Source organism: Bos indicus x Bos taurus, chromosome 23, assembly GCF_003369695.1.
Source record: "Bos indicus x Bos taurus breed Angus x Brahman F1 hybrid chromosome 23, Bos_hybrid_MaternalHap_v2.0, whole genome shotgun sequence".
In the NCBI taxonomy this organism is placed as follows: domain Eukaryota; kingdom Metazoa; phylum Chordata; class Mammalia; order Artiodactyla; family Bovidae; genus Bos; species Bos indicus x Bos taurus.
In genome coordinates this window covers 32,885,453-32,909,207 of record NC_040098.1, presented here as the reverse complement: position 1 = coordinate 32,909,207, position 23,755 = coordinate 32,885,453, and the positions used below count along the sequence as shown (strand labels likewise).

At 42.8% G+C, this 23,755-nt stretch overlaps 2 protein-coding genes across 3 annotated transcripts in view; both read left to right on the top strand.

Moving 5' to 3' along the window:
* LOC113881719 overlaps window positions 1-23,522 on the top strand; it is a 61,873-nt gene extending 38,351 nt beyond the window's left edge. The window contains exon 4 of the mRNA XM_027524784.1: window positions 22,730-23,522. Coding sequence (XP_027380585.1) covers window positions 22,730-23,058 — 329 coding nt within the window. The 3' untranslated portion in view covers window positions 23,059-23,522. The remainder of the gene's footprint in view (window positions 1-22,729) is intronic.
* HFE (homeostatic iron regulator) lies at window positions 5,950-15,145 on the top strand. 2 transcript variants are annotated; one of them, XM_027524706.1, is made up of 6 exons: window positions 5,950-6,199; window positions 9,507-9,770; window positions 10,200-10,499; window positions 11,597-11,872; window positions 12,005-12,118; window positions 13,098-15,145. In XM_027524706.1, exons 1-6 carry the CDS (start codon window positions 6,124-6,126, stop codon window positions 13,136-13,138), a joined length of 1,071 nt encoding a protein of 356 aa, XP_027380507.1. In that variant the 5' UTR covers window positions 5,950-6,123; the 3' UTR covers window positions 13,139-15,145. The 2 variants fall into 2 exon arrangements, with proteins under 2 accessions (XP_027380507.1, XP_027380508.1); XM_027524707.1 differs by lacking the exon at window positions 5,950-6,199 and adding an exon at window positions 6,285-7,239.
* Window positions 23,523-23,755: the final 233 nt, after the last annotated feature.

Genomic DNA, 23,755 nt, shown 5'->3' with positions numbered 1-23,755 from the left:
GGATCCTGCCAAGTCCTCAGGTTTTCCCCACTTTCATTTCGTCCTCTGTAACACCCCCCACTACCCCCTTGTCCCAGGAATGTAGTGAGGGTTAAATTAGATAACGCACATACACTTCCTGGGACTGGGCTGAGCACATAGTAGCCTCTTATTTGATTTTGATTTCCATTACATTCTTATCCCATGGGAGCCTCCTGTTTTGAGGTGACCTTAAGATAGTTGATAATGCACCTTAATTTGGACGAGTGGATAAGAGTAGACCAAGTCCAACAAGTTGGTTCTGTCTTTCCAGTTATGTAAACTTCCCCGGGTAGCTTCTGAAGGTCACTGGACCTAGGAACTAGCCCAAAGAATACCTCAAGAAGAAACTGTAATAAGAAGAGAAGCTAGCTTGCCCATCAGAGAAGGAAGATATGTGTTGGGGAGTGATAGGGAAGAACATAAAGCAGGATCAACACAGCCACTCAGAATCTACCCCACTGAGTTGCTGTTCTTGGAGCTCATTCCTTGCCCAGAACTCAAGACACACAGTCTCTCCTCCCTGCATTTCCCATCTTAAGTGTGTGCATACTTTCAAGGTCAAGCAGGCAGGCAGAGCTGTCAGGGAGAACTGCATGTTGTCAGTACTGAAGAGGGACCAAGGTATCAACACCCTTCAGTTTTTACAACTGAACTCACCTAAACCTTCTTAAGTTAAGACTTCTGGATGGAACCAGATTCTTACAGAATTACATTATCAAAGAATTTGTTGGGCTTCCCTGGTGGCTCAGATAGTAAAAAACCTGCCTGGGATACAGAAGATCCGGGTTTGATTCCTATGTCAGGAAGATTCCCTGGAGAAGGGAATGGCTACCCACTCCAGTATTCTTGCCTGGAGAATCCCATGGACAGAGAGGAGCCTGGTGGGCTACTGTCCATGGGGTCACAACAAGTCAGACATGACTGAGAGAAGGTTTCAGTTAATACATAGATTTCTTATACTTCTCATGGTTAATGTAGTAGCACTTTTATATTTTCCTTTTAATTTTATAAAATATTTCAGGAAAAATACAAAGGTAGCATAATATATTTATCAAAAGCACTAGCTCAATACTGGAATGCCAGAGTTCAAATTCAATATTGCCATTAGATAAGTTTATTAACTCCTCTATGCCTCAGTTTTCTCAGTTTTCATCTATAAAGTGGCAATAATAGTACTTGTTTTATAGGTTGCTATGAGAATTGATGAGTTAATGTTTATATAGTTCTAAGAAGAGTGCTGCCTTGTGAGTACCAAAATTTTTATACACATATATTTTAAAAAATTATTTTAAAAGTTATACATACATTCTTATAAACCCAGCATAGCACCATTCTTCACTGTTTGTTCAAAGGTGTCAATAATACTAATAAAGATAACAGTTAACCGAACACTTTCTATGCATCAGGCATTATATGCACTATTTTCATTCTGTCTTCACCACCATCCTACTGCTAAGTCACTTCAGTCGTGGCCGACTCTGTGCGACCCCATGGACTGCAGCCTACCAGACTCCTCCGTCCATGGGATTTTCCAGGCAAGAGTACTGGAGTGGGTTGCCATTGCCTTCTCCTAAATGAGTACCATTACAATTGTTATTGCTTTACCAATAAGGAAACAGAAATTGAGAATTCAGATTTCTCCTAGGACAGCCCTGCAGACTATTATAACTCACGTACCCTGAACACACACACACACACGCACTCACACACACAAATATCAATTGAACTAAAGTCAAAGACTTTTGCTTTTCTATTACAAAGTGCATAAAATTAAAATACACCCACAACTTTTACTTACTTACTAGTCTGTTTAATGAGTTTTAGTTAGAAAACATTTTCACCCCTGCAACTAATTCTGCATGAATATCATACCTTTTGGGTAGAATCAAGTGTTTACAATACATCATGCTGTCTGTTCTGATGGACACTAGGTGGCAATCCAAACCAACCAAAGTTTAATTTGGTGCCTGGTATGTTATACTTTGGAGAAGGCAATGGCACCCCACTCCAGTACTCTTGCCTGGAAAATCCCATGGCTGGAGGAGCCTGGTGGGCTGCAGTCCATGGGGTTGCTAAGAGTCGGACACGACTGAGCGACTTCACTTTCACTTTTCACTTTCATGCATTGGAGGAGGAAATGGCAACCCACTCCAGTGTTCTTGTCTAGAGAATCCCAGGGACTGCGGGGCCTGGTGGGCTGCCGTCTATGGGGTCGCACAGAGTCGGACATAACTGAAGTGACTTAGCAGTAGCAGCAGCATGTTATACTTTCCCCAGTCCCTTAGGTAATTATTAACTTCTCCTGATAAATTTGGGCTTTCCAGATGACAGTAGTAAAGAATTCGCCTGTCAGGAGACCAAGGTTCAGTCCCTAGGTAAGAAAGAACCCTTGGAGATGGAAATGACAACCCACTCCAGTATTCTTGCCTGGAAAATTCTCTGTCCATAGAAGGTGGGCTAGTCCACGGGGGTCAGAAAAAATCAGACAAGACTGAGCAAGAGAAGTCAATCAGTCAGTGATAACACCTTTCTGTCTCAGTGAACAGAAATTTTTATTCCTCTTTTTCTTTACAAATGATCATCCTGATACCACTGGTTAGCCCCAAGACCTCAGCAGGTCTACAGGCAGGCAAGAATAAGGAAGGAATCAATAATCCCATTTGGATTTGGGGAAATAAGAAAATAAATAAGACGGGCTCTACCCTTAGAGTGGAATTTGGAAGCTGGAGACCCCCCCAAAAAAAATAGAATATGTCAGATGTGGTAAGAGAGTGAACATGAAAAGGAGGAAACATCAATTTTACTTGATGCTGGAAGTTAACCCTAGACCCTTATAAAAGCAATTTTTAAAATGCTAAATTACTTTTCTTTATATTTTTAAAGTAAAAATGACCAATGAGGAGGATGACAGGGAAAAAAACAACAACAACAAATACTATTGTGCAAAGATAGTAACACTGGAACTCTCCCGGTTAAGGGTTATCAATTATGATAATGATGGTGATAATAATAATTGCAGTAACAAATTTATTACACTATGTACTAATAAGGATAAAATGATGTAGAGGGCTTGTGACTTAGCAATGTGCTTAAGAACAACCCAGCACCTTCAGTGTAACACACATGCCCCAAACAAAGCCTCAAGAAGTGGACTGCCCTAAAGTGTAAGTTGTATAAAAGTCCAATTAAACCTTTAATAAGTGAGTTTGCTCCGGCCTCAGCCCTTCTTTGCCCAAAGCATTTACTATGGGATGTCATTGACTCCAATAGACACTAGATGATGCTCCAAATTCACACTGCCCTTGATGGACAGCTGGTGCTCCTGGCTGCCTGGCTAAGTCATCAATCATTAATTTTGGGTTGACATATTACTCAGAAAATTTCAAACTCATTCTTATAGTCTCTTGATGGACAGAAATGATTATTACCTACAAATGACGTGACAGTATTGAGAGGCTGTGAGAGTGGACTAAGTGCCCAGAGTAGTCAAGCACTAGGTTGGCCAATAGGCCCTTTGGAATCAATACTCTATAAAGAGGAAAACATTATCAAACGTACTAGAAACAAGTGCTTGATTCATTCACTTTTTTAACAATTAATAAGGAGGAAACGCACACATAACTACCCCCATTGTACATACAGTTTAGAATAAAGGGGAAAATATAGGAGAAGAGAATGGATAGAAATGTTTTACATCTGTTAGTATACTGTAGAGACAAATGGAGGAAATGGCCAATTTTATCCTATCATGGGAGCAGAAACCTTGGGGAGAAGCCACTTTAATTGTGTCTTAAATGTGAGCAGCAAACTAGGCATAAGAACCCCAGGGACTTCCAGTCTGTCCAGTGGTTAAGACTCCACACTTGCAATGCAAGGGGCATGAGTTGCATCCCAGGTCGGGGACCTAAGATTCCACATGCTGTGTAGCATGGCCTAAGAAAAGTACCCAGAATCCAGAGACCTAAAGAGACTGCATATGTTTTATCTTCTAAAACTATTATTAATTGTGGAATAACCATTAACCACAATATAGACAATCTGCAAGAGGATACTGATCTGTCACCTGGTAGGGAGCAGCATCCTCAGGTAAAAAAAAAAAGGTCATTGATGATATTAATATTATATTTGGACAGGCAATAATAATAAATATAATTTAGCCCTGATTATTTGCCAGGAACTTTGTTGAGGGCTTCATTTATCAACTTGGGGGTTTCTTAAACTTAATTCTAAGTATCATTTTGTGGAGTAGCTATTATCACCACCTCTTTACAAAACAAGAAAATTGAGACAGAGAGTTCAAGTGGCTTGCAATATAACTTTGCCTTACAGATTGTATGTGCCCCTATGGCACACACATATACTCATCAGAAATAAGATATAATAGGGTAGTTTACAAAAACTGTACTAAAGTGAGCAAGAGTAGACTTTGTTGTTTTTCTCATCGGTAATGAAAACAATATATATGGACAGTTTTCACTGGTAGATATTAAATATAGAGGACATTTTCTCCCTTAAAGTTTCTAAGGCTCTTGGAAGAGCTGAAAGATAACAATTGACAAAAATAGTCGTTGCATTGGCCTCAAACTCTTTGCAAATGAGACACTTCATTATGCTATGTCATTCGTTCTGATGGCACTCTAAACCAAAATAGTTTGTTCCTAATCTGTCAGATCTGTTATTATTACCCTCTAGGAGTGTCATTATCTATTAAAAGCTGTAAAATTTCATTCATGTAGAGTATCATTTGGTGATCAGAGTTTATTATCCCCATTTCACAGATGAGCAGATGGAGGTTCTGAGAAGCCAGAAAAAGGCCATAGTAAAGATACATTTTTCCTTTTCTGTAGTTCTTTGGAGCTCTCCTCAATTTACTAGATGGTATGTTGCCTGACTCATGAATCATTCAATAAAGTCAATTCAATATTTAAAATTTACTGTGCTGAATTTTGTTTTTTAACAGTAGATTAGAGACTGGTTGAGGGGGGGGTGCGGGTGGTGGAATTTGGAGATGATGACTAAAAGGTACTACTGAAAGGTTTCTTTGTGGAGGGGATGAAAAATGTCCTAAATTGATTGTGATATGGTTGCTCACCTTTATGAATATACTAAAGCCTTAGAATTTTAAACTTTAAATGGATGAATTGTATGTAAGTGAATTTTATGTCCGTAAAGCTGTCACCTAGGGAAAAAAAAAATTGTACAGTCAACTCCCATGTACACATCATCAATGTTCAACATTTTCTCCACCCTATTTCATATTCCCATACTTTCCAAAATTTCTAAGTTTGAATTTTTTCTTGGATGGCAAAAATTTGCATACGTGCTTTTAAAGGTATCACTGTATTTACCAGGTATTTAAAGGTTTTAGGAAAATCCTTTTTCCTAAATATTTTTTAATATTCTTTTGAAAAGTCTAAGACAGTAGTTCTCAAACTTTGTTGTGTTGGGGTGGGGGAGGGGGTTGTTTAAAATCCCAGTGCCCTGGTGGCATCGCACAGTAATTAAATGGGTGTCCGGGGGCTATAGGAGAACATCTACAGGTTTTACGATTCTCCAGAGGATTCCAATGAGCAGTTCATGAAATGTAACTATAAAAGCTATGAAAGATACGGCAATAGATAGGCTCTAATCTATTAAGTTTATGATTTAACTAAATTCTGATGAAAGAATAAAATGAAGTTTTTATGCAAAAAATATTCGTAAGTTGAATATCAAGATTGGCAAGTTGAACTTAAAAATTTTGAAAATGTGCACCTGAATATTCAAGTTATTCAATATTTAAATGGTAAATATTTAGATCATAAAATCATTAAATATATTCTCAATCAGCATCCTCTCGGGATTTAAAAAACCAAAGAGACAGTTGTGTGACCGAGTGTTTCCCAAGCAGGTACTCTGGGTTTCAGGAGAGAGAGTTCTAGCGCAGGAGACCCATTTCTTTTCAGCAGCAGCCCCGGAAAAGGATCCCACTGGCCAGGAAGTTTCATCTGGGATCCCCAGAGCCTCGGCAATGGCTCCAGGGTGACTTCTTGGATCATCCCCGTTTCCCCGCCCTACCCAAGCGGCTGAAAAGCGCCGGGACGCGCGGTCCGAGCCGGGAAAATGGGCCCGCGAGCCCGGCCGGCGCTTCTCCTCTTGATCCTCCTGCGGACGGCGGCCACGCAGGGGCGACCGCCGCGTGAGTCCGGGGGCTGCGGGCGCTAGAGGGGCGCGGCGGGGGAGGCAAAATCGAAACTAGCTTTTCTTAGCGCTTGGGAGTTCGCTAAGCTCCGAACGACTGCTCAGCCCTGTGCGCGGTGCCCTCCCCCAGCTTTTCCCGGGGGGCATGCGGGCCACAGAAGGTGCAGATGGGGTTAGGGGACCTCCCGTCCCAAGACCTTGACCTCCCACTCCCCGCCCACTCTCTGTCCTTGCTGCCACGGCTTGGCGCTCGGAACCACCTACTCCTTCTCCCAGCTTGGACGCTTTTAGAATAGAAATCTCTCATTGAGGTCGAGCTAGGATTAGGGGTCCTTGGCCTCCGATCTCGGTTTTCTTGTTTCTGCTGTTAACCGAAGCGACTTAGCAGGCACGCACTTCGATTGTGTCCTTTCACCGACGATCCCGCCCCAAACAGGAAGTTCTTCTCACCGAGGACGACCTTGGCCGGAGCGCCCCCTCCGGTGTTTCCACACTCGGGGGCTCTAAGGGCTGGGAGTAAACACACAGTGAAGGCCGCCGGGTTTCCATTTCCGAACCTCTGGCACAGACTGAGGATAGGAGGTTCTTGAGAGTTCGGCCAGAGGCCTTACTCTTGGGGACTGTTCTTTTGCCTGGAAAAATAACCTGCCTGATATTTTTGAACTTTTGAACTGATTCTCACTGTTCTTTTCAGCCTGGGGTTGTTAATTTGCAATGTTAATAGTATTGTATATAAAGGAGGCCAAAGAGATGATAGTTAGCATGTAAGACATTTAAATTTTAAATCACCTTCCTATCTGTGATCTGGTTTGACTCTACTCAGCCTTTGGGCGGTAGGAACTATTCATATCTTGATTTTATTAGTGGTTAACAACTTCAGGTTAAATCCTTTCCCCAGGTTACAAAGAATTTAGATAGTCTGGTTTTCTGACAGGAAGTACCTACTACTGGTTGTAATCTTGGCTGACAGTGTTTGACCTCACCGTTGTCTGGCACAGCTCTGGATGCTTTATACATTGACCCAACCACACTTGGAGGGTAGGTCGTATATGTATCCATACTTTATAGATGATGAGAACAAAATAAGACCTGCTCACCAGTAACTTTGTCAGTGTTACCCAGGGCTCTTCATAGTTGCAATTCTTAAAAGTTACTCTGCAGTAGAGGTTAAATCATAAAGTCTGATGAAGGAAAGTCTTCACTGACTACAAGTATATCAAGAGCAGGGAGCCAAGTCGAGTCGATGCTTTGCCTTCGAGTAGATAGGGATGACAATACACAAAGGGATAGAGAGCATCAGGGTAACCTGTGAAGCGAGGAGGTCAGGGTAGGCCACTGTCCCCAGCTGGGTTTGAGCAGAGACTTGAAGTAAGTAAGGGTGATGTTCACTGGGAGCAGCGCTTCCCAGACAGGCTAGGGGGACCTGGCAAGGATTTGCAACGTCAGCACTCATTGACATTTTTTGTTGTGGGGACTGTCATGTGTACTGTAGGACATGTAGCAGGGTCACTGTCCTTTACGTACTGGATGTTAGTACACTCCCTGGTCGTGACAACCAAAAACGTCCCCAGGTGTTGCCAGATGTCCCTAAGAAAATAAATATCCTGATTGAAGAAAGAGCAAGGGCTCCGGAGGCCCAGAACAGGTGATGGGTTCAGCAAAGGAGCCATGGGTGAGTCCCCTAGGGCCTCACAGGTTGCAGTGTGGACTCCAAACCAGGAGTGATGTGATCAAGAATAACTGTTGAAAAGATTGCTCTGGCTGCTCTATGGAAAGCAGAATGAAGGGAGCAGTGATTAAAAAAAAAAAAAAAAACCAGGGTGAAGCAGACAGGCAAGAGATGATGGACTGGGCTGGGTGGGAGCAGAGGTGGTGGTGAGAAAAACTCTATTCTGGATTTATTTTAAAGGAAGTTGCTGAGGGATCTATGAAGGTTCATATGATAGAGAAAAGTCAAGGTGGCTCTATTATTATTTTATCTTTATTTTATCAGCCTCAGCACCAGGGGGATCGGTGGTGTCATTTCCAAGGTGGTGAAGGTAGAAGAAAGAGCAGTTTGGGGGCAACCAAGAGCCTGATTTTAGACTTGTTCAAGTTTGAAATTCAATGAGTCATCCAACTGGTGGTATCATATAGGAAGAGTTGGAGAGTAAGAATCTAGAGTTCAGGGTCAGCGATCGAAATCTAGAAGTTGGCATTTAGTCATCCAACAAGTATGTATTAAGCTTCGACTACCTGCCAGACACTGTTCTAGGCATCGAGGATACACACTGAACTCCCCCATCTAGAATTAAGGGAATGCATAAGAAAACTCACACCTGCCCAAGGCCTGTCCCTTTGGGCTTTCTGGATGTTTTTTTTCACATTTGCATTTGATTTGGAACTATTTTGATGCTGAAAGATACCCTGAGCTATTTATCAGCACATTTGCCAGCATTTAACAGCAAACATTTATAGGCAGACCTCAAAGATATTGTGGGTTCAGTTTCAGACAACCACAATAAAGGGAACGTCATAAGATAACAACTCAGACAAAGTTTTTGGTTTCCCAGTACATGCCCAAGTTGTGTTTACTACACTGTATGCTGTTAACTGTACAACTGTATTGTCTTAAAAAACATATGTACTTTAATTTTTAAAAAAGTATTGCTAAAAAGTGTTAGCCATAATCTGAACCTTCAGAGAGTCAAAATCTTTTTATAATAGTAACACCAAAGATCACTGATCACAGATCACCATAACAAATAGAACAATAATGAAAATGTGGGAAATCTTGTGAGAATTACCAAAATGTGACACAGAGATATAAAAGTGAGCAAAGGCTGTTGGAAAAGTGGTACCAATAGACCTGCTTGACGTGGGGTTGCCAAAAACCAATTTGTAAAAAAACACATTAGCTTCAAAGGGAAAAAAAAAAAAAAAAAAGAGGTCTGTCTGTACACAAGAAAGGGTTTAGAGATGGAAGCAATGATAAAAGCTGGACAATAATTCCTCTGGACTTGGATCTAATTGGGTCTGAGCACCAACTCCTGAGCTCAACTGCCCTAGCTAGACACGTCTTGGGATTTTCTAAAATCTGTTGTCCCCAAGGGGAGGCTGCTGGAATTGTGAGTTCTGGGTCAGGGGCTGGGGGCTGAAAGGGGGTCCAGCCCACATGGCACAAGGAGGGTCTTGGGGAAAAAGGGTCATGGGGAGGGAGGGCACCACCCACTTTCACAGGGTGGGACCAGACACAGCTGGTTCGAGTAGATTCAGACCGTGTGTGGACTCCCAGTCTCCTATGTGTCCTGTTGCCCTCTCCCCAGGGTCACACTCCCTGCGCTTCCTCTTCATGGGCGCCTCCAAACCAGACCTCGGGCTGCCCCTGTTTGAGGCTTTGGGCTACGTGGATGACCAGCTGTTCGTGTCCTATGATCATGAGAGTCGCCGTGCAGAGCGGCGCGCCCCATGGCTCTGGGGCAGGGCCACCAGCCAGCTGTGGCTGCAGCTGAGTCAGAATCTGAAAGGCTGGGACCACATGTTCATCGTGGACTTCTGGACGATCATGGACAACCACAACCAAAGCAAGGGTGCGTGAAGAGCAGGCCTCACCTTCCCAAGGTGGGCGGGGTGTGTCCCTGCTTCACAGATGCATCTTGAGGGAGGTTTGAGATCCTGGCTATTTGAGGTCCTGGGGGGCAGAGAAGAGGGCAAGTGTTTGCTTCCTGAGGTTGTTCAGTCCTTGTAATGGTTCCTGTAATCCCTGTAAGGGCTTCCTTGGTGGTCCAGATGGTAAAGAATCCACCTGCAATGTGGAAGACCTGGGTTCGATTCCTGGGCTGGGAAGATCTCCTGGAGAAGGAAATGGCAACCCACTCCAGTATTCTTGCCTGGAGAATCCCATGGACACAGGAGCCTGGCAGGCTACAGTCCGTAGGGTCGTCGCGAAGAGTCAGACACGACTGAGCGACTAACACACACACAATGGCAGAAACAGGGACCTGCTCCTTTGGTTTCAGTAACGAAGCTGGGGGCGTTGCCAGAGTCCCACACCCTGCAGGTGATCCTGGGCTGTGAGTTGCAAGAGGACAACAGCACCAGAGGGTTCTGGAAGTACGGGTACGATGGGCAGGACCATCTTGAATTCCGGCCTGAGACACTGGATTGGAGAGCAGCAGAGCCCAGGGCCCAAGTCACCAAGCTGGAGTGGGAAGTGAACAAGATTCGGGCCAAGCAGAACAGGGCCTACCTGGATCGGGATTGCCCCGAGCAGCTGCTGCATTTGCTGGAGCTGGGGAGAGGGCCTCTGGAGCAGCAAGGTACGGCGGGAGCACTCTCTGGCCCTCTCCTGAAGGAGTGGAGGCGGGGTACAAGGTACAGGATCCTCAGCTGGGGTTTCAGAGATGGCCAATATTGTGTGACTTCCTGGGAAGGAACTGAGGTCTGAGTTTTCCACCTCGAGGTCTCTAGCTCTGAGGTTTCCCCCTTACAGTTGAGATGTGAGTCATGATTTTAATTTTTTTCCATGCACATAGCTAAAGAAGTAACTGTGATTTTTCTCTCAATTTAACCAAGAACCCTATGCCCATTTGTAACCTTTAGTGATTCAGAGATGCCAATTTTCATATGAATGAATACCAAGGCAAGAAATTACCTAATGAGGCAACTGGTCAGAGTAGCACAATCTTTAGGGGTCAAAGCTACTTTCACAGAACATACTAGTAGTCATGAAGGCTGACTATCTGACAAGACCCCTTCCTACAAGAATTTTATCAGGTTGAACCAGGTGAAATTACCGAGAGTACGTATTCAATCAGTTTTGATCCTCATAAGGGGCAATTTCAGGCTTCCCAAATGGCACTAGTGGTAAAGAATCCACTTGCCAATGCAGGAGATATAAGAGATATGGGTTCAGTCCCTGGGTTGGGAAGATCCCCTGAAGGAGGGCATGGCAACCCACTCCAGTATTCTTGCCTGGAGAATCCCATGGACAGAGGAGCCTGGTGGGCTACAGTCCATAGGGTCCCAAAGAGTCAGACAAGACTGAAGTGACTTAACATGCACACACAAGGGGCAGTTTCATTTGATTCAACTTAAAGTATTAACAAAGAACATAGCACATGGGCAACAGGTATGCATGTTTCCATGTGGGACTGGAGAACAGGCTGCTATGACTGACTGACCCACATCAGAACTGAATCATGTAACGTATTTTAGGACACAAAATGGTGGTGTGTCTTTCCTACAGCTTGCTCTGTCTGCACAGGGTGACTCCTTCCTCCAATCTGTAGGGAAAGGGAAGTGAAAGTGGTAAAGAAAGGGAAGCGAAAGTGGTAAAGAAAGGAAGTGAATGTTCTGGTCTTCCTGGCATGGGTAGGAAGAGTCCCTCTCCAGATCCTCCCTTCTTCCTGTCCAGTGCCTCCTTTGGTGAAAGTGACTCATCACGTGACCTCTTCACTGACTACTCTTCGGTGTCGGGCTCTGAACTTCTACCCCCAGAACATCACCATTAGGTGGCTGAAGGACAAGCAGTTCCTGGATGCCAAGGAGATTAAGCCAGAGGATGTGTTGCCCAATGGGGACGGGACCTACCAGGCCTGGGTGGCCTTGGCCATGCTCCCTGGGGAAGAGCAGAGATACAGCTGCCAAGTGGAGCACCCAGGCCTGGATCAGCCCCTCACTGCCACCTGGGGTATGGATGAGAGGCAGGGGCTGAGAAAACCTGGTGTGGGCGGGCTGGGGTTGGTCAACAGGGCAGTCAGGGGAGGGTCTGCTCTGGGCTGGGGGCAGCGTCATGGGCTTTCATTTGCTTTTGCTGTTTTAGAGCCCTCACTGTCTGGCACCCTGGTCACTGGAATCCTCAGTGGGATTGCTGTTTGCGTCATCATCTTCCTTATTGGAATTTTGTTCAGAATCTTAAAGAGACGGCAGTCTTCGAGTGAGTAGGAAGAAGGAGGAAGCCTCTTAGCACCATGGCGCCCAGGACACTCTCATCTTCCTGCAGAAAGTGTGGCAGGTGGAGGCAAAGAGGATTTGGCATCCATGAGAAGCCCTCTCTTCTTTTTTCTTTGGGAACCCTGGCACCTCCCTGGGAGCAGGAATTTCTTGCTGATTTCCAATCTGATTTCTCTCAGAATGAAAGCTCCTCAGAATGAAAGCTCCTATTTCAACAGACATCTGTTGAGCGCCTATTATTTGGCAAAGGGCTGTTTAAGGTAGTGCAGGTTCTCTGAGGTTAAGTCACCATTGCTATTCTCAGAACTCAAGTCTAGTAGGAAATGAAATCCCTGAAACAGGTAAATGCAGTTAAAGACCCCTGACGGTCCTATGAAGCAAATGTTCTTGGTGGGGTCAAGGGAAGGGAGGACCACATTCATCTGCGGATCAACCATAGCTTCTGGATCTTGAAGAAGTAGAATTTCTTTAGGTAATGTTGAGGATGAGGGGAGCTCTGTGCAAATGAAGCAACCGAGCACATGGGAGAGAGTGACAGATGCTGGGGAGTGAGAAATTATCATCAATTTGACCCTTGACTTTACATACTTATCAGTCTGCATTTCTACTTCCTGAACATCTGTGGTGCAGGGAAAAAAGGGGTAGACAGAAGCCAGCTCCTGCAGAACCTTGTGGGCCTTTGGGTTCTTATGGGGGTGTGGGTGGAAAGGGTCAATGCAGGAACTTAAATCAGCAAAGGAGGATCCAATCTCCATGGTATGGAGAGTGAGTTGTTAGGAAGTGAGATGGGAGGCAAGGAGACCAGTTAGGCAAGGAGACTCAGCATTTGCAGATGAGAGATTATGGTGCCTGAAATCCAGGGGTTCCTTGGAAAGAGGATGGTCAGAGTTGACATGAGTGGATGAGGGGTCAGGGGAGGATCCAAAGTCTGTGACGCCTGTTTCCTGGACATGTCTTTGCAGGAGGAGCCGCTGTCAACTATGCCTTAGCCGAATGTGAATGAAGGGCAGCCTGCAGACCCTTATGGGGCGGAGACAGAACTCAAGACTCAGGGAGCACGTGGCCTTGTGGCATTCTTCATGCTCAGGACAATTGGAGCTAAGAAATGGGAACTGTCTCAGGAACTATCTGCTCTTAACCTTCCTTGTTCACTCTTGAAAAGTTCACCATCTAGGTTTCTGAGTTCCTGCTTGTTAAACGGCCCCAGCTGTGACTTCTGCCCCAGAAGCGGCTTTCCTGAATCCCAGGCTACATTTAGAACCTACATTGATTTCCTGCATCACCTCAGACTTCGTACACCTACATCATCTCATCTCCTAACTGTGGAACGAGGTTCCTTAAATCTGGGGGTGGGGGTAGTGGGGGAGGGTTGCTCGTGATTCCTTTAAACTTCTGAGGATAGCTTGAACCTTCTCCTTAGGTCATACACTCTAATGCCTCTATCAGAATTTGGCACACACATCCAGGCAATTCCTAGACCCATTCAAGTTTCCTTTTAACCCTTCCTCTGTTATTGAGAACTCACCTGTCACCAAGCCCTGTGGTCTCTTCCATCAGAAGGAGATCTGGACTATCGTACAGCTGTGAAGGCTGTGCACTGCACAACCCGAGGAGACACCTTTTCTAGAAGAGGCATCCTTTCCTGGATGTTTGTGCCTATTAGGATAGTCTTCTCTAAAATGGGTGGGAAGTGTCTTGGGGAAGGATATCTTTTTTTAATTCGAGCAAAGGTGCCATGTGGGATTCCTTAGATTAATGACACCTGCACTTTTGCAATACCTCTTCTGTATGCCAGACTTGAAGTAGCACAGGATTGGATCCCTGCTCACACCATCTCCTTGTTCTGATAATGAAAATGATAATTAAGATGATGATGATAAGGATAAGATGGCTGACATTTTAAAAGCTCTTACGTGGTGCCAGACTTAGTTCTCTGAGTGCCCATTTACATGTATTATCTCATATAGTTCTTACAATAGGTCTTTGACATCAGTACTATTTTCCCCCCTCTTTTTTTTAAAGATGAAGAAAGTGAAATTTAATATAGAGTATCTCACAGCTTGCCAGGGACAGAGATAGGTGTCAAACTCAGTCAGGCTGGCTCTTTGATCTAGCTCCTTGCTCCTGCATTCAGATGATCAGATACTTGGACTAAGTGGGGAAAGAAGGAGGTGGCTGTGGAGATGGCTCTTCTCTTATCTCATTGTCTGTATACTCAGTGACTTTGATTCAAGTGAAGGGAAAAACATCAAAAACCAATCTCAGCCATGTTTCCTTTCAAAGTTCCTGAGGGAAGAACCCTGGAATGTGACTGCTAACTTCTCCATTGCCACACTGGCCAGCTCTGTCTGGCAGCACTCACGGGATTGAGATTGGGAGGGTTGGTTAGTTACTGTGTTGGACCTCACAGTCCTGCTCCAATCAGGGCCACTAGGGTGTGGGCATTTCCCTCCATAAACTGGAGCAACTCCTCTCATATTAAAGCTGGGAAAATAGAAATATATACATATATACACATATATATATGTGTGTATATATACACACACACCAAATAACTCATGTTTATTTCATGCTGCTATGTACAACTGGTGGCATAACTATGTTCAAGGCTCTGTCTTGGAGGTCGGAGGGCAGGTGCCTCAGACCAAATACAGCACAGAAGTTTGTTTGGTAAGTACTAAATTTGGGCACAAATATCTCAACTATTTTAAACTTTTCTTTTTTTCTGGTTATGAAAGTTAAGTGGATAAAAGTACACAGAATTTGTGCTTACTACAGAAAAGTTTAAAATGAGTTGAATTGAAACTTTCCTTCCATTAGTCAAAGCTAACTCTATTAACAGTTTGTGTATTTCTTCTCAGTATTATTGCCATATTAAAATACATAAAATTAACAAATGCGTAGATTTTAATAAATACATAATTAACTGTACATGATGTTCCTGATGCATTTGTCCATCTTATGTATGTACTTAATCAACTTCATCATTAAATTATTTTGGGGACATTTATACTGCTTCTAAGGGGTCATGGATCTTCCCTCATAGCTCAGTGGGTAAAGAATCTGCCTGCAAGGCAGGAGACCTGGGTTTGATTCCTGGGTTGGGAAGATCCCCTGGAGAAGGAAATGGCTACCTACTCCAGTATTCTTGCCTGGAGAATCCCATGGACAGAGAAGCCTGGCAGGCTCAAGTCCACGGGGTCAAAAGAGTCTGACATGACTTAGCAACTAAACCACCACCATCACCGTACTGCTTCTAATTTTTTTAATGTTTTATTTTCATTAAATTATAGTAGCTGAATTAATTGTTTTTCTTTACCCTAGAGACATTATCACCTAAAGTGTAACACATTGGTCATTTTGCCTCCAAACCACGGTGGAAGCACAAATTCTTTCTCCTTAAATATCCTCCCATATTCAAAGCAGACTGCCAAAAATCTTCCTTGCTCATACTGTTTCCTACCTTACTAAGGATATACTAAAATTAATTAGGCAACAGTTTATTTTATGTTCTTTTTGTTTCACATAGGACAAAATTTCAAGAAACATTCTACTCTTCACAGTAACACATTTATTAACTGTAGCCTGTTAATTTTTAAAAAATAACCACAATTATAAAATTTCCATTTTCTTTCAGTGTTTCTTAGCTTAATTTTTCTGGCCTTGTTCATCAGTTCTTAAGATCAGCTACATTTGAAGTCAGATCGGTTCAGTTCAGTTCAGTTCAGTTGCTCAATCGTGTCCGACTCATTGCGACCCCATGGACTGCAGCACACCAGGTTTTCTTGTCCATCACCAACTCTGCAAGCTTGCTCAAACTCATGTCCACTGAGTTGGTGATGCCATACAACCATCTCATCCTCTGTCATCCCCTTCTCCTCCTGCCTTCAATCTTTCCCAACATCAGGGTCTTTTCCAATGAGTCAGTTCTTCACATCAGGTGACCAAAGTATTGGAGTTTCAGCTTCAGCATCAGCACTTCCAATGAATATTCAGAATTGATTTCCTTTAGGATTGACTGGTTGGATCTACTTGCAGTCCAAGGGACTCTCAAGAGTCTTCTCCAACACCACAGTTCAAAAACATCAATTCTTCAGCACTCAGCTTTCTTTATGGTCCAACTCACATCCATACATGACTACTGGAAAACCATATGTTTGACTAGATGGGCTTTGGTCAGCAAACTAATGTCTCTGCTTTTTATTTTGCTATCTTGGTTGGTTATAGCTTTTCTTTCAGGCAGCAAGCATCTTTTATTTCATAACTGCAGTCACTATCTGCAGTGATTTTGGAATCCAAGAGAAGAAAGTGTTACTGTTTCCATTGTTTCCTCATCTATTTGCCATGAAGTGATGGGACTGGATGCCATGATCTTAGTTTTTTTAATGTTGAGTTTTAAGCCAGCTTTTCACTCTTCTCTTTCACTTTCCTCAAGAGGCTCTTTAGTTCTTCTTCGCTTTCTGCCAGAAGGGTGGTATCATCTGCATATCTGAGGTTATTGATATGTCTCCTGGCAATGGCAATCTTGATTGCAGCTTGTGCTTCATCCAACCCAGCATTTTGCATGATGTACTCTGCATATGTACTCTGCATATGCAAAATGCTGGGCTGGATGAAGCACAAGCTGCAATCAAGATTGCCATTGCCAGGAGACATATCAATAACCTCAGATATGCAGATGATACCACCCTTCTGGCAGAAAGCGAAGAAGAACTAAAGAGCCTCTTGATGAAAGTGAATATAAGTTATAAGCAGGGTGACAATATACAGCCTTGACATACTCCTTTCCCAATTTGGAACCAGTCTGCTGTTCCATGTCTGGTTCTAACTGTTGCTTCTTGACCTGCATACAGGTTTCTCAAGAGGCAGGTATGGTGGTCTAGTATCCCACCTCTTTAAAAATTTTCCAGTTTGTTGTGATTTACATAGTCAAAGGCGTTAGCATAGTCAATGGTGCAGAAGTGGATATTTTTCTGGAATTCTCTTGCTTTTTCTATGATCCAGCAGACATTGGCAATTTGACCTCTGGTTCCTGTGCCTTTCTAAATCAGATACCAACGTTTAAATTACCTATTTTATTTTACATCTGGCAAAAACCAGTTACAAATTTGGTAGTAAGGAGAAGGGCGTCATCTGGTGGCCAACGCCAAAAATGTCACAGTGGTTTTATGACTATAGCGAGTGGGAGTGGGGAGGGGGAGAGGGGTAGGGCAAAGTCCTCAGGGGAAAGGAGGAAAGGAAAACACACAGGATCACCTTTGGAGAAAAGCCCCTGAAATTGTGAGAGGGCAAAGATGAAACTATTCACCAGGTATTTGAATTGCTGCAATCACAGGGCACTGTTGAGCTGCCTTAACTGGGAAAAGAACAGAAGGAAAACAAACAAATCTGGTGAGGCCACCTGCCAGCAGTTGGTTAAGGCCTGCTGGGAGGTACAGGCAAAACTTGGTCTTGTGTTATAATAATATAGCCTCAGTGTGCTGTGTACTTGATTCAGTCTTCATGTACACACACACACACTTAAAAACAAAAGCCTTTCTCTCAAATACTGCAAGGTTCTTATAAGCTACACACTCTAATCATGACTAGAATTTTAAAATGCATGACTTTAAGCACTGAAGATATTTACAGATATCTCTAATTTTAATTTCTATGGACTTTGGGTCATAATTTTTTTCTTCCCCATTTTTGAATAAGTGATTAATATGTAGATTTTAATACAGTATTAAATTATCTCATTAACTATTTTACTAAAAATCCTTGGTTGCCCTGACATCATGCATGCATTTATTACTTGGCCTAGAATGCATACTGGTATCTCACATATTCGGTTTCTGAATAATTTTCTAAGGTGTTTACTCATATATATGAGGGATACATATAGTCTGACTTAAGCAGATGCTTCTATAGCTTCTATTTCTTGGCTGGATGAAATTGTATTCTCAGTAAAGTCTTCTTTAGCATGAATATTTCTTGAAAGTAATTTTTTTTAAGCTAATATTGAGTACTTACTAGATGCCAGGCCTTGTTCTAAATGTTAATTTAATTCCTCTGAAGAATCCTGTGACATGTACGCTCTTGTTATTCTGTTACCCTTATTTTGTTGTGTGGAAACCAAGGCACAGAGAGGTTAGTTAACTTGCTAAAGGTTACACAGCTGGAAAATGATCATGCTGATTTTTTTGTTTCCAGCTAGCCTGGCTCAGAGTCAAATTTCTAACCAATACACAATATCTCTCTCTGAGTCAAGAAAACACGTGGTTGATGTTGATGCCATTGCATGATTTTATGATACTCCTTTAAGTAACCATTCTGATGCCTAGTGACCATACCTTGGATATTCCCCGAGTGAGGAGAGGACCAGTTTTAACATTTCAGAATGTTTTGTTTCACACAGGCCAAAATTTCAAGAAACATTCTACTCTTCACATTAACACATTATTAACTGTGGCCTGTTAATTTTTTAAATAACCAGTTATAAAATCTCAAATTTCTATAATTTTTCATAAATATTTGGGACCGTTATTTTCTTTTCACACACAAAATTCTAACTATCAATTCACATTTCTGTTTATTCTCTTTATCATTCAGGGAGTATCACAGTTTGGGTAGCCTTAAGCACATGTGAATCATTTCTTCACCAGGTTTGGGTAGAAAGTATTGTTATTTTTTTTAAAAAAAATCAAATTCTGGCTTTTGACCCAAAGATTCTAAAATAGAATTTTGCTGTTTTCAGTGCATTTGGTGAGGTGCTGAACATAATACAATACTTGTATAAACTTCAATGAAAGTCTTGTCAGTTAACCTTACTCTGCAAGTCCATGAACTAGCCCAGATTTTATTCTGTAAACAGAGAGACCACATGGCATTTTCCTAAAACAGCAAGAAACTTGGATAATGCCAATGGAACTTCATTCAGTGTGTAAGAAAGCATTTATTTTAAACATAGGTGTAATAAAGATCTTTCCTTTGTGTACTTTTGGGTTCACAGTTTTCACCACTAAACAAATGCAAAATCCTTTCTTTGTGCTTTGTGTGTGTGAGTAAGAAAGTATTCCATGGAATTTAAAAAATCAAATTTAAGTACAAATGTGTTTATTAAAATTTTGAAACAATTGTTTAAGAAAGGATAATATTAGAAACTTGCTTGTCCAAATAGCATTTTCTTCAGTAGGTCAAAATGTGTTAAGAATATTTAGAGGAGAAAACCCACACAGGACAGCAGGCCTAAAAAGTGCAAGTGCCAACAACTTTTAGAAAAGAGTTTGAACTAAAGAGAAAATGCAGGGCAGTTAGGATTTGGTGCTTTGACTGCCATCACCCAGGTTCAATCCCTGGATGGGAAACTGAGATCCTGCAAGACATGTGGTGCAGCCAAAATGGAAAAAATAAAATTAAATAAAGAGGGAAAAGTAAGAACATTTTCTTAAAAGGTTAAGGAGAGGAAATGAGGAAAATAGGGACAGACACAGTAGATGTATATTATGGAACCAAAAACACAGCAATGGGAATGACAGGAAAAATGAATAATTAGAAAATAGGTCATACCAAAGTAAAGATTAGTTGACTGAAAAAGAGAAATACATTGAAGACTTAGATGGGAAGGAGATAAATCAGCCAGACCAGGAGTGGTGTTCCCAAATGCCTTCAGCTGTCAAGTTATAAATCTCTGGCAGGCTGGCGAAATGAGGTGAGATTGTACTTATGCATTTCCTCAACTATAACATTGCTCAAACTATCGCTACCCAGGGATTCCTTTTCACTAAAGTGCAATTATACCCCCAAAAGTGTTGATATATGCTGGTAATTTTGAACCCTGGCCAAGTATCAGAATTGTCTGTTAAATTTATATATTCCATGGAATGATATGAGAAGTGAAAGTGAAAAAAAGTCGCTCAGTTGTGTCCGACTCTTTGCGACCCCATGGACTGTAGCCTACCAGGCTCTTCCGTCCATTGGATTTTCGAGGCAAGAATTGAACCCGGGTCTCCCGCATTGTAGGCAGATGCTTTACCATCTGAGCCACCAAGGAAGTCCATTATCATTATGGAATGATATGCATAAATATAAATATATATATTCCTGAACTCTAGTATTTTGACTGAGTTTGTGATGGGTGGTTCTGGGCATTTTATATTTTTAGAAGATGTTTGGTTAACATCACTGTTTTATTTGTTGAAATATTTAATGTATCCACTTAGCCACAACTTGCTTGCAAGGTTTTAATTTGTAGGGTCTTGGTCACATAAATGGGGTTCTGTGATGCTAGGTTCACTTGGAGGATGAGTTCCAGGTGACCCATTCTCTTCCAAGCCACAGGACCAAGTAACACCTGGCTCCTAGAGGAGGATACATTTTTAACATAAATCTATATGTGTATACCCTTTAAATATTTCTATTATCACAGTCATGACTTTTTGAGTCAATGTCATTGAGAAAAGTTTAGAAAAGAAGAAATTGGGAAAAGCGAATAAGAAAAAAGGAACTATATTGTACCTTCATGAATTAAAAAGCACATGCAGATTTCATGTTTACATATGAACTCTGACTTCATACTTTTCCTCTGTAATGTTTGACATTTCTTCCTAGCTAAGTCTCCTTTATAAGGTGCAGGTTCATAGTGGGAGAGGGTGTTGAAAGGCAAGAGTCTAAAAACTCTCAATTTGGGGCAGAAAAATGTAACCCCACCTAATTATTTTAGAAGTGATATAAACTCTGTGCCATGCAGAGCTTTCCTGCCCTCTCCTGGGTCTTTCCTCTCCATTACTGGGTCTCTTTTAGCTTTTTGCCTTAGTCTGATGTTATAGTGTAAGGCCATATTTTCATTCTAAGTCTCACCAATAGACATTTATCTATTAACCAGGATTGGGGTCGGGGTGGGAGGGAGAAGTCTTTTTCTTTTTCAATTTAACTAGAGTGACTCTTACTGTGGAAATTTTCAAAAGCTGCAACTGGAAACTAAAGAGAAACCTTTTGATTGAGAAGTCCTTTTCAAACCATATTCAGATCCAATTCTGTTCTATGTTGCTTAAAAAGAAACAACAACAACAAAAAAAAAACAGGGACTAGCCTGTCCATAACCCTCTGTAATCTAATCAAAAGCCTCCCAGGTGAGGGCCCTGTAGGCTTAGAAATGACCTTAATCAAGTATTAGCCCCATCCTACGATTAATCCCCAACTCTACAAAACATCCGGAGAAGGCAATGGCACCCCACTCCAGTGCTCTTGCATGGAAAATCCCATGGATGGAGGAGCCTGGTAGGCTGCAGTCCATGGGGTCTCGAAGAGTCCGACACGACTGAGCGACTTCACTTTCACTTTTCACTTTCATGCATTGGAGAAGGAAATGGCAACCCACTCCAGTGTTCTTGCCTGGAGAATCCCAAGGACGGTGGAGCCTGGTGGGCTGCCATCTATGGGGTCTCATATAGTTGAACACGACTAAACGACTGTAGCAGCAGCAACAGCTACAGAACATGTTTTCTTGTCTCTAAAACTGAAGAAGGTTGAGAAAGGATTAATGGAAAAGAGAAAGGAACTTTTAAGAATTGAAGCCCAATCAGACAGGTGCAGAAGGCCAGGAAGAGGGTCCAGGGGCAACTGATTACTGAAGCCTATCTTTAAGTTCCTTCTCTCCCATGTATTTGCCGAAAAAGAAGTCACGCAGTACATGTTTGAATGGAGAAATTTGCAATTGTTTTTCTATTTTTTTACTCTTTCCATACACAGCAGTTTTAGTACCAGAGCCTCTTCATGGCCAGGTTTATAGTTCGTCTCATTAAAATGCGGCCTTTAAAATTGAAACATTAAAAGAATTGAAAGGGAAAGTCCCATCACCTATAATTCTATGTTCCTTTACATATTATTTTCACATTCCCCAAGGAACCATTATCTAATTTATTAGTTTTGCTTGCTCATGCTCAGTCGTGTCCGACTCTGCGACCTCATGGACTGTAGCCCGCCAGGCTCCTATGTCCATGGGATTTCCCAGGCAAGAATGCTGGAGTGCGTTGCCATTTGCTCCTCCAGGGGATCTTCTCCATTCAGGGATGGAACCCGCGTCTCCCGCATTGGCAGACTGATTCTTTACCACTGAGCCACCTGGGAAGCCTTAATTTGTTAGTTACCGAGCTATGATTGAAGGCAGAAGGGGAGGACGAGATGGTTGGATAGGATCACCGACTCAATGGACATGAATTCCAGAAAGTTCAGGGAGATGGTGAAGGTCGCAAAGAGTCGGACACGACTGAGTGACTGAACAACAACAACAAAAAGTTATGCAAAGGAAATTTGAAGTGGAGCTCTTTGCTCCATGTCCTTGAGCTGATAAGAAAACACTCCACTTGCGAATAGGCACAGGAAAAAAGTGCAAGACAAAAGAGAAACTAATGCTTTCGTTTCCTTGAAGGCCACCTCCCCTGCCAGGAGCTCACTGAAGACCGAGGTTTCCTGACCAATGAAAACACTGAAATGTTAATACCCCCCCCTTCTTGCCCCACCCCCTGATGACCTAATTTGGAAAAGCCACCTGATCGTGTTGTTTTCAATCAGGTCCGCTTGAATGCTATTTAAGGGCACTGTCAAAGCCTTTGAGTTATTGCGACAGCAACCATGTCTGGTCGTGGGAAGGGTGGCAAAGGCCTCGGCAAGGGGGGTGCTAAGCGCCATCGCAAAGTCTTGCGGGACAACATTCAGGGTATTACTAAGCCAGCTATCCGGCGTCTGGCTCGTCGTGGAGGCGTCAAACGTATCTCTGGTCTTATTTACGAAGAGACTCGTGGGGTGCTGAAAGTGTTTCTGGAGAATGTGATCCGGGACGCGGTCACCTATACGGAGCACGCTAAGCGCAAGACTGTTACCGCCATGGATGTGGTCTACGCGCTCAAACGTCAGGGCCGTACCCTTTACGGTTTTGGTGGTTGAGCAAAACATCTAGCTTGAAACCTGTAGAAAAACTAAAGGCCCTTTTCAGGGCCGCCCAAATGTTCGCTAAAGAGCTGTTGGACGTTACTGAAATGTGAGTAAGGAGGTATTTTGTGTGAAAGAGAGCTGCTTTAATGCAGTTTACTTCTGAGGGGTTGGGAAGTGTGACTTTTTCATAATGGAAATAGGATTTTAGGCGCGGTAAAACAACCACCTTTGAAGATACTTGAAGCCTTTAAGTTTTGTGCATTCCGATGTCCAGCCTTCAAACTGGTTGGCGGGCGGTTTTAATGGAACAAAGCTTCGCATTACCGCCCACACAATACATAGCTATGTAAATGAGGGCTCTTTGCGAACAAGCTTTCATTGGCCGATTATCACCGTGGTTAAAAAAACCCCCTGCGTTACAAAGCTGGTTTCCTGTTAGCCAAGGCATAGAGCTTCCATAACGGTACCCGGAACAATCCAATTTATACCCGGCTCTTATGGGCGCTGGAACAAAGGCACAGAGTGGTCTAACCGGTTCCGCACAGGTTCGAGTAGTGCTTGGCAGCCGGCCCACTGCTGGGTGGGATGAAGCCAGCCTCCTTTTCCTCTGCAGTGAGTCTCCGGTACAGAAAATGGGCTCAACTGCCTTTTTCGGCAAGTGAAGAATTTTCCTTCACTATCCCAGCTCCGTAAAACTGGCCACTTTACC